The sequence below is a fragment of the Tamandua tetradactyla genome, chromosome 23, assembly GCF_023851605.1.
Source record: "Tamandua tetradactyla isolate mTamTet1 chromosome 23, mTamTet1.pri, whole genome shotgun sequence".
In the NCBI taxonomy this organism is placed as follows: domain Eukaryota; kingdom Metazoa; phylum Chordata; class Mammalia; order Pilosa; family Myrmecophagidae; genus Tamandua; species Tamandua tetradactyla.
The window spans coordinates 3,650,345-3,661,083 of NC_135349.1; the positions used below are offsets into that span (position 1 = coordinate 3,650,345).

At 53.6% G+C, this 10,739-nt stretch overlaps 1 protein-coding gene across 1 annotated transcript in view; it reads left to right on the top strand.

Moving 5' to 3' along the window:
• LOC143666897 (cytochrome P450 3A4-like) overlaps nucleotides 1-6,460 on the top strand; it is a 29,079-nt gene extending 22,619 nt beyond the window's left edge. Inside the window, exons 9-13 of the mRNA XM_077140488.1 lie at nucleotides 166-250; nucleotides 814-974; nucleotides 2,467-2,693; nucleotides 4,505-4,667; nucleotides 6,050-6,460. Coding sequence (XP_076996603.1) covers nucleotides 166-250; nucleotides 814-974; nucleotides 2,467-2,693; nucleotides 4,505-4,667; nucleotides 6,050-6,145 — 732 coding nt within the window. The 3' untranslated portion in view covers nucleotides 6,146-6,460. The remainder of the gene's footprint in view (nucleotides 1-165; nucleotides 251-813; nucleotides 975-2,466; nucleotides 2,694-4,504; nucleotides 4,668-6,049) is intronic.
• Nucleotides 6,461-10,739: the final 4,279 nt, after the last annotated feature.

A 10,739-nucleotide genomic window follows, 5' to 3' on the forward strand; every position in this document is an offset into this window, starting at 1 on the left:
GGCTTTGCTTGGACGAGGTCCCCTGTGTGACATGTCCCCTGGTGGACCGTGCATGGGAAGTGCAGCCGAGGCCTGGCTCCCGGGTGGCCCGTGAGTAAAGCCCGTGGCTCACGGCGCTCTCAGGCTGCCTCCTCACTCCCTCCCCTCGCTGACCCTCTGTTCCAGGACCGTGTGGATTTTCTACAGCTCATGATTGATTCCCAGGCCTCAGCCAACCTGGAATCCAGCAGGGCAAACCAGTCCCCTCAAGGTAACTCGCAGAGGCCCTTGGGGGTTCGTTTCCCGTTGACCTGAGGCCAGTCTCAAAGCCTGTGTGCCAAATACCACCCGTAATTTTCAGACGTGGTGTCACCCGATGGTCGACAAGCACCGAACTTCTCTGTTCAAAACATCCTGCTTTTACTTTACCGTTCCCTTAGCTCAGTTGCTCCTCATCTCTGGCCCCTTCTTATCTATAAATGAGGGTGTTGGCTTGTATGATCTCTAGTCTCCAGCCCATACCATCTTATGAGCCTTTGCTCTTTTCCCCGACCGTCCCCTGGCAGGAACTTTCTCCAGTCTTTCAGCTAAACTCCGCGGGACAGTTGTTCACAGCCCGCCATGTGCTCCTGAGAGCTTCTCTTTCCCAGCTGTTCCTGCTTTGTCAGATGGGTGTTTGACAAAAACTAAAGAGGGGCAGTTCATGTCCTGTGGCCAAACAGTCAGAACCAGGCCAGAAGGACGCATCTCTCTGTGCCAACAGTCTGGGGGGAAATCCAGAGCCCCGTGCGTTGTCTGTGCACCTGTGCATGTGCTGCTTTTGTTCCCTCCCAGCTTTGACCGACATGGAGATTTCCGCTCAAGCCATCACCTTTATTTTTGCTGGATATGAAACCACAAGCTCAACCCTCAGCTTCATAGCTTACCACCTGGCCACCCACCCAGAGGTGCAGGAGAGACTTCAAGGGGAGATAGACCGTGCCTTTCCCAACAAGGTGAGTGGCAGGGCCTCTCCGTGGGGCTGGCAGCCCCAACTACTTAAATCTCACATCTTAAGCCTGAGTCTGAATTCGAGCCTGTCCCAGGAAGGGAGGTGCTGATGCGTCAGGAACGGGTTTCCTGGTGCTGACTCCAGGGTCCCACAGGAACAAGACAAAATGGGAACCCTGACACACAAGAGTTAATTCCAGAGGTGGGAAGGACAACGTGGAAGAGTTAAAAGTAACTTGAAATTAAATAGTGTGTGCAAAGTGTCCTGACACTCACCCAATCTTTGTTGAACAGCAGAATAGAGAAAACTAGAGGTGGGCCAGGGCTTGAGGGTAGAGTGACGGAAGAGCTGGACCAGGGCTCGGCTTCATGGAGGTCTCGCTGCAGTCGTGATATTTGGGAGCAGGGCTGGCTTCACCGGCCCTGTGCTCAGAAGGGCTCTTGGCATGATTCTCTGTGGTTGCTGTCTTGAAATTCTTAATTTTTTAATATGGGTTCCTGATTTTTGTTTTGCATTGAGTCCTGAAAATTACGTAACTGCTCCTGGGTAGGGAAGAGGCAGACAGCAAATAAACAAGTGAACCAATAAATGAGCAAGATAAATAGAGCTGGTGATAAGTTCAATGAGGTGATCAGAGGGTAGAGCAAGTGGGGTGGAGGACACAGCTGAGGCCAGGGTGTTCATGGAAGACCTCTCTGAGAAGGGGAGATGTGAGCTGAGATCTGAATGAGAAGCAGCCTTGCATCAGAGAGTTCCAGGATGAGGGGACGGGAGGTGCAAAGGCACTGGGGCAGGAGTGACCTGGGAGAAGGCCAGGTAGATGAGAATAGCAAATGGGAGGAAGAGAAGGGAGGGGTGGGCAGGGGGCAGGTCACAGTGGGCCTTGTAGACCGTGGAATGGAGCTGGCCTTTTGACCTCATCTCACTGAGGAGCCACGGAGGGCCTCTAAGCAGGGAGTGATGAGAAGAGTGGAGGCTGAGAAATGTGGATGGATTTAAGGGCAATTTGGGAGGTCAGCCTGATGGGGCAAGATGTGCTAAAAATAGGGTCAAGGACAACCTCTTGCTGAATGGTGGAGCCATTAGCTAAAGTTAGGGGAGCCCAGCAGGGAGCGATTTGGGGGAGGTGGAAAGGGAATCTTATGTGTCCATGTTGAGTTAGCCATCGTGGAGATACTGAGTAGACGCTGGATGTCCACATACTACAGACACACATACTATTGAAGCAGTGAGAAAGGAAAGGATACTCCAGTCCTAAAAAGCACTAATCGTTGGGCCGCCATCTTGCATCCAAGCCATCCCTTACCAAGTGGGAGAGAGTCACTGGGATATCCAGTGAACTATGGGACTCTTTAACCCCATCTCACCTAAAACTTACAGTGTCTCCTCTAGAGAAGATTATTCAGTTGGCTCTTTGGGCGTTGCTGATTTTTTACCTTCCTTGGCATCCAGCACATCTGGTTGCCGCTTCTGAATGCCGTCCTCCTCTCCTGCAGGCAGACCCCACCTACGACATCCTCTTCCAGATGGAGTACCTGGACATGGTGGTCAGCGAGACCCTCAGGCTCTTCCCCCCGGGGCCCCGTCTGGAGAGGGTCTGTAAGAAGAGCACAGAGATCAGAGGGCAGGTCATCCCCAAGGGGATGGTGGTGATGATCCCCACGTACGCCCTGCACCGGGACCCAGAGCACTGGCCTGAGCCCGAGGAGTTCCGTCCTGAGAGGTAGGTGGGGGGATGGAATTGCGTCTGGTCCCTGGAGCCCCTAGTTCTCACGTGGGAGATGCCAGCTGGCCGGAGGAGGCCCACCCACGCTGTTCAGGACCGTCACCTTTACTCAGAGTCAATGGTCATAGCTGGCGATCCACCTGTGGAGACCTCCACGATATTTCATTAACGGGACAGTACAACCTAGCCAAACTGAGATACAAAATTAACCACATCACGCCGACCCACAGATGGCATCCTTTCATTACCCTAGGGAACTCCCTTCTGCTCCCCGACAGGAGACGGCTGTTCAGATTTCTGGGACCAAAGGCGAATCTTCCTGAATTTCCTAAAATGACATCATACGGTGTGTCCTTTGTGTAGCGTACCCCTTGTTATCGGCCAACAGAAGGCTGTTGCGTGGATGTACCACAGTCTGTTTGTCCATCTGGGTTGCCTGCAGTTTGAGAACTAAACCGAATAATGCTGCAGTGTCCCTCCTTGCCCGAGCCTTTGGTGGATGTAGGTTTTCAATCCTCGTAGATAAATACAGCGGAGGCACCGTAGAATTTTTAAAAGGCCTCAGAAGTGCCACCTTGGCCATCATAAAAACTACACAGGCGCTCACTCAGATGCTGGCCCCAGCCCCTGCTCGCCTCTGCGGCCGAGGAGCTTTACAATCTCCGCGGGCTCGCTGTGCTCGGAATTTAATGAACTGCACTGAGGAGAGGGACCCGGGGCCCGACTTACAGCAGCTGCGGCAGTGAGGGGTTTATGGCCAGACATTAAAACCGAAGCCACCGGGCACTGGCTCGGGGCCAGACGGATCAGCAGCCAACATGCGGATGGGGTGTGAGAATAAAATTTAATTTTCTGGCTGCGGTGATGAGCAAGTCCTATTCTGGTTTCAGGGAGGGGTCCGGGCTGGCCTGAGGAGCACCCCAAGGACGCTGCAGCTCCTCCTGTGGTCCTTGTAAAAGGCCTCCACCCTGCGTCCCCTCTGGCGCTCATCCCCGTGGGCTGGGGCAGAAAGTCACCTGGAACCCAGGGAACTAAGTGCTGGGCACAGCCGGGCAGGCGCAGCAGGAATTCATTCTGCGGCCATTGCATGGGAGGGGCCCGGCCTTTTGGGCAAAATCCCAGGCTTAGGGTGTCCGGCCATCTCCCCTTGGGGGCCGACTGCCCAGGCCCAGCCACCTTCTCAAGACACTCCCACACTTCACCCCTGGGCTTCTTTGCTCCCTGCCGTCCTCCCGTCCCTCCCCAGCTGCCCAGGCACCGCCGTCCTTCAAGATCCACCTCCTCTGCATTTCCCTGGCCAGCTGCCGGGCTCCTGGCAGCTCCTTCGGTCCTTTGCACTGCTCTCTGCTGGCCCCAACAACTCTCTCACAGCGCCTTAGTCTCCAGGGGTCGTAACCAAGAGCCGCGGACGGGTGGCGCGCTTTGCCTCGTCCCAGCTAGTCACACCTGCAAAGACCTGAGCCCCACAGATGGTCAAGTTTCCAGGTGCCGGGGGTTAGAATTTCACAGTCAAGCACAGGACACCCACTATGGGCTTCTCAAAGGAACGCTCTGTCTCATTCATCTCTGTTCCTCACAAAGCAGAAAACAATGCCTGACACGTTCTAGGGCCCAAACAAACATTCGTTGAATCCATTCACCCATTCACTCATTCAGCACATCTTTATTGAGCACCTACTATGTGCTAGACTAAGAGAAAGCAGTGAACAAAGCACCAGATAATTTGCTGCAATCATTTGCATTCATGGGAATCTCCAAAACCCAAGGGGCCTGTGTTTCTCTCCTGGGCGCTCCGCGGCTGCGAGCAGGTTCAGCAAGGCTGCGAAGACAACGCTGGACCCCTACGTGTTCCTCCCCTTCGGCGCGGGACCCCGCAACTGCGTTGGGATGAGATTCGCCCTCCTCTCCTTGAAGGCCGCCCTTGTCGTGCTCCTGCAGAATTTCTCCCTGGAGACTTGCAAAGAGACCCCGGTGAGTCGGCATTCTCTCTACTCTGCACCGAATTTGTTTGCTCCCAGAGCAGGGGTGGTCTTCGGGTTGGACCTGTCAGAAGCCGGGGAAGTGAGGCGAGTGCGAGGTCAGGGAACAGCCACAAAACCTCCCTCCATCCCAACACCACTGGCAGGTTTGGGGGTCCCCGAGACCACCGTTGGTTTCAGTAATTCACCAGAAGGACTCACTGAGCTCCGGGCAGTGGGCTCTGCTCCTGGCTGGGTTTATTACAGCGAAGGATGCCGGGTCAGCTCGGCGGAAGGAGGCGGGGCATGGGGCAGAGTCCAGGGAGCCTCCAGCTGTCCCCTCCCCGGGGGGTCAGAGAGCACGATCAAGGGCCCCGGTGGCCAGCCACCATCCCTAGGTCCCCTGGAGGTCAGGCTGATTCCCTGTGACCCAAAGTCCCCAGCCTAAATCACTGTTAGACTTTCAGGAGCAACTCGAGGCTCCTGGACGATAAAATCATTCCCGTAGGCGTGAACTTCCGAGGGTCTGCAGGCCACCTCCTCCCGGAAGGCAGCACCAAGGCCAGGCCTCTGGACAAGGTTAGATTCTTACTCCGCAGTGAGGGGTCCGGACCTGTGTCCTAGAGAGTAACCCAGAGGCCACATTTCATGCTCTGAGTCACAGGGAAACCCGTTAGAAGAACGGTCTGGAAACTAAATGCATCATGCCTCACACTGTAGGACTGCGAATTTGGGGAGAACTTTAGAAACCATTTAGAAGGTGAGACTCACTTGAAAGTACACCTTGGGACTAGATACAAAAGCTCAAAAATGGACAGCATAATAATACCTAATTGTAAAGTAATCATGTTAAAACACTGAATGAAGCTGCATCTGAGCTATAGGTTTTTTTTTGTCTGTTTGTTTGTTTTTTTTTTCTTTTGTACTATTATTATTATTTTTATTTTTTTCTCTATATTAACATTCTATATTTTTTTCTGTTGTTTTGCTAGTTCTTCTTCTAAATTGATGCAAATGTACTAAGAAATGATGATCATGCATCCGTGTGATGATGTTAAGAATTACTGATTGCATATGTAGAATGGAATGATTTCTAAATGTTAGGTTAATTTCTTTTTTTTTCTTTAATTAATAAAAAAAATTGTGAAAAAAAAATCAATAAAATATAGAGACTGTCCAGGGATATTTAAAAAAAAAAAAAAAAAAGAAAGTACACCTTGGAACAATTAAATGCTCTGTGTCCTGTGCCAGCGTGGTAAGCGTGTGCCCGGTGGGGATGCAGAGCGGAAGGTCCGCGTCCCTGGCTGAGAGGACTGAGCACCGGGCACCCTGCAGCCTCCAGTAGCACATGGTTCGTTCTGTCTTCCTCAAAGTCCCGTCTGCTTTCCCGCACAGATTCCCCTAGAACTGGGCACCAAGGGCTTCATGCAGCCCAAGAAACCCATCGTGCTGAAGCTCAGGGCCAGAGCGGACACCGAGTCCCGGGCGTGAAGCGCGAGGGGACAGCCCCCCACCCTCAGCACTCAGGAGGGGGACGGAGAGGCCCTGGGCCCCATGGAGGAAGAGCTCCTGCTCTGCACTGTGGGGTCTGCCCAGCACCCTGTCATCTCCCGGACCACCTCAGCCCTGCAGCCACTACGTAAAAAGAAAGTTTGACCTGCAATTCCAAGGCTCTTCTAGCAGGCCAGGCCCTGCCCCCCAGCCCAGCAATGCACGTGCAACGTGAAAACCCAACCCCTTCGTGTAGAGTTTCCCATCATGTGTGTCCTGTTGCCCAGTGCAATAAATTCTTGGCTGTTCCCCACAGTCGGCGCTCGCCGGTGTGATGCCGCAACCTTTGTTTCCCCTGTGCCCTGTCCTTCTACCTGCGCGTGGGAGCAGAAGCACCGGGGAGCATGGAGTGGGCTGATAAGCAGGAATGAACTTCGCCCAGGGAGAAGAAAAGGCAACGGGGCCCAGCCCTGCCGTCCCTGCTGCCCCTGCTGCCCCTGCCGTCCCTGGCCCTTCAGGGGATTTCCACTGACCTTAGCTCCTAACTGCCCCTCCTTAGAGGTGCAGATAAACCTTCCAGCAGGGATTAAGGTTGCAGGTGCTTAGTGCTAAGGCGTAGCATGTCAGCCCTGCGGGCAGGCCGGAGGGCTTTGGGCTCCTGCTCGTCTCGCTGACCGAGGGCAAGGGTGGGTCCTGGGAATTCGGCGCCTATCGCCCCTCGCCCCTAAGGATCTGGTGGTTTTCTTAAATGTGGGAGGTTTGAAGGGCCCAGCACCTGCCTAGGGCACCTGTCCTTGCATGTCTTGTGGTGACCCCGGAGGTGCTCGGCTCTCGCAAGGGAATTCCCGGACGGTAACGGCCTGGGCGCAGGCGCCCAGTGCTTTATGAGTCATTCCGAGTTCACCAGAATGCGACGCCCCCATCCCGTGGGGCCCACAGCAGCGGGCAGCTTTTCTGTCTGCTTCTACACCTTCCCTCTGCCCGCCATGGTGGGCTCGTCGAGGGGAAGGTCTGCTGGGTGATCCCCACAGGTGGATTGAGGGATTACCCCGGTGCCAGTTTGGACGGATTTACACCCTAGAAAAGTCATGTTTTAATCCTAGTCAACCTTGTGGGAGCAATGGGTTCTTCTAATCCCTATTCAGCACTATAGGTTGGAAATTTGATTAGGTTATCTCCACGGAGACATGACTCAATCGAGTGTGGGTGTTAAATTTGATTAGGTAGAGATGTGCCTCCATCCATTCTCTGTGGGCCTTGATTAGTTTACTGGGGTTCTATGAAAGAAGTAGATTCAGAAGGCCACAGAACCACGAAACAGAATCCTCAGCCAGTGACTTTTGGAGATGAAGAAGGAAAATGCCTCCTGGGGAGCTGGAGAGGAAGCTAGCCGGTGATGCTGTGTTCGCCACGGGCCTTCCCACCTGTGGGAGAAACTCTGAACTTCATCGGCCTTCTTGAACCAAGGTATCTTTCCCTGGATGTCTTTGATTGGACATTTCTGTAGACTTGTTTTAATTGGGACATTTTCTCGGCCTTAGAACTATGAGCTAGCAACTTATTAAATTCCCCTTTTTAAAAGCCATTCCGTTTCTGGTGTATTGCATTCCGGCAGCTAGCAAACTAGGATACCCCTCAATTCTGCTCTGAAAGGAAAGCAGCCTAGAGAAACAAATCAGCAAACAGAACCAGGCTCCATTTTTCAGACTTGTTCCAAAAAGGAGAAGTGAGAAAGAGAATGCTAACAAAATTGGGCTGGAGGAGATGTTAAGAAAGGACTAAGTGAGGATCCCCACAAGAGCTGGGAGAGAAGCAAACAAGCCAGTGCAGAGCCTGATCCCTGGAAAGCAAAAAAGTCTTGCGACCCAGCTGGACAAAGAGATGGATAAAATCGATTCCCCAGGGAAAGTGCTGACGTCCCTGCGGCCTCCCATGGAAACCGTCCCACGCCAAAGGCCCGTCTGCCTCAGGCCGTTCCCTGAGGGTGAGTAAAGGCCACTGAGGGCCTTTGGTCCCAGACCTCCAATCCCGTCCGTCTCGCTGATTCACGACTAGTGCAGTACGACCTAGGATGTGAGGGAAAGATTCCGTCTCCATACGTGGAGGACATTTATTGAACCCAAGAACTGGGCCTTGAAAAGAATCTGGCATTGGGCAGGCCATGTTTGCTCAGTGGCAGAGTTCTCACAGGCCATGCTGGAGACCCAGGTTCGATTCCCGGTTCCTGCCCATGCAAAAAAAAAAAAAAAAAAAAGAATCCGGCATGGCTAAGTGGGGAGGAAAGCGTGTGACTCTCAGTGATGCGCAGGCTTCCCCGATGCCAGTCCAGCTGGAAGAATTTATTTATTGACTCAGCCAGCCCCTGGTGTCGAGCTCCATCCCTGGGTCATGCGAGGGTCATAGCTTCGAGCGACACTGACAAATCCCCTGACCAGGAGCAGCTCAGCTTCTGGTAGCAGGAGACCAATAGTGAGTAAGTGGGATGGCTGCAGACCGAGATAAATGCAGTGAAGGAAGACAGAGAGGTGATGAGGTGAGATGTGGGAAAGTTTGCCCTCTCTCAAGGTCAGGAAGGGCCTTTATTAGGAGGTGACCTTTTCCTCGGAAAATTTATAACATGGTTTGAGTCATACCAAGAACTCAGAAGGAGAGCACTCCAGATTGCAGGTAGAGGAAACTGCCAGTGCAAAAGACCTGAGGTATGAAATCGCTTGGCATGGTTGAAGAGCAGAAAGCTGGTAAAGCTGGAAATAGAGAGGGAAGGAAGAGTCTTTAAATCTAGAGATCCTGTGGGGGGCAGATTAGAGAATGGGTCTAAGGACTTTGGATTTGTGCTGAGTTCTGGATAAAGTCATTATAGCGTTCTAAGTTGAGGGATGTGGCCGTCTTGTTTGCACGCTGGAAGGTTCTCTGTGATTTGTGTCTGCCACAGGGACAAGGTGGAAACATGGAGAGCTTTGAGAAGGGTTCTCTTGGGAATGCAGCTGAGAGAGGATGTTGAGCTGGGCTGGAGAGGAGGGCAGTAGAGATAGAAAGAATTGAACAGGAAAGCGTGGAGGGAGAGCCAACAGAACTTGGTTCTGTAGGGATGGGAAGAGCGAGCCTCAAGTTCGGCTCCAGCATGAGCTGGCCTCAAGACCTGGTTGTAAACATGGTGGGGTCGTCTATTGAGATGGGGAGACCAGGAGGCACAGGCGTGGGGGAAATCAGCACCCTGCTTCAGCCACATGATGTTGGCGAGCTCCATCTGGAAGGTGGCTCCAGGCAGATCATTCCCTACAGGAGTCAGGATGGATTCTGAGAGCTGGCGGCACAAGGAGGGGTGTAGTTGGAGAAGCGAGTTCTTCAACATTCAGACTTGGGGCTGAGGAGGACTTGGAGGAACAGACTGAGACCATGAAGAAACTCAAGAATGGGAGAAGGTGGGCGGAGAGGAAGAGGGAGGGAGAAGTGGGTCATGAAGGCCAGAGATCATGGGGGTCAGCTGGACAGCCGGTGCGTGGAGGTGAGTGGTGTTGTGCAGCCGACACCTGGGAGGCTGAGGGTGCCTGGACAAGAGCATTTCCAGAGCGCTGGGCTCAGAGGCCACTCAAGAATGCACTGCGGGCTGGTGAACAGCAAGGCCGGGGGCGTGGGGTGGGGTTAACGGCTCCCGGGGAAGATTGTAATCCCACCCAGAGCAGAGCAGGGCGCAGACGCTAAGGAGCTGTGTCCTGGCACCATCCGTGAATTGACCTCGCAGGCGATTGCCATTTGGAGCTATCTCACATGCCCCTGTGGCCATTTCCAAGCCGAGAAAAGGGAGGCAGGATACCACATTTTAGGTCATGGAGCCTCTCCAGATAGAGGATCCCCGCATCTCCATATCTCCTGGCCCCGGCGTGAAGGCGCCTCACCTCCATGCAGCACGGAGAGCGTGTGAAGAGTACGGCATTCCACGGGTTTCTGTCTGGTGTCTCCCTCAGGTGCCTTTGGGGCTGCACAGGTAACGGGCCCATGGGAGGCTGTCAGAGGTGAGACCAGGACGAGACTTGGAGCCTCCCCTCTAATACCTGCTCCACGTGAGCCTCAGACCACCCCCGTGCAATGCCCCACTTCAGATTCCTGGACTCTTCCAGGGGGCGTGCACAAAGGGAAGGTGAGAACTCCCACTTCTGCACCAGCCGTTGTGTTTGCATCAGACCTGGTTGAAGGTCCTAGCGCTCCGGGCTCTGGGGCGTGAGCAGACATCTCAGGGGTGGCTCTGAAAACGCCGTCTTGCAGAGAGGTCACAGCCCGTGGACCAGGCGCTCTGGGAGTTACAGAGAGAGGGTGGAGAGGGTGAAACGATATGGTGATTGGATCTCAGCCACCACCTCTTTGCAGCTCAACTTTAGGCTTCCACCTGAAAAGTGGGTCATGCAAATAGCTCTGACCTGCCACACCCTGGGAAGAGGGCTCAGGTTGTGCCACTGTTTTACATTTCCCCCAACTATCTAGAATTGAAAACCATCATTTTAGGACCATAAATATAAATCCGAGGGGGGAAGGATCTTCTGGAGTCAGCGTGGGGACAAAGCAGATGGCACGGCAGCAAGTTCGTCATGCAGCTGTG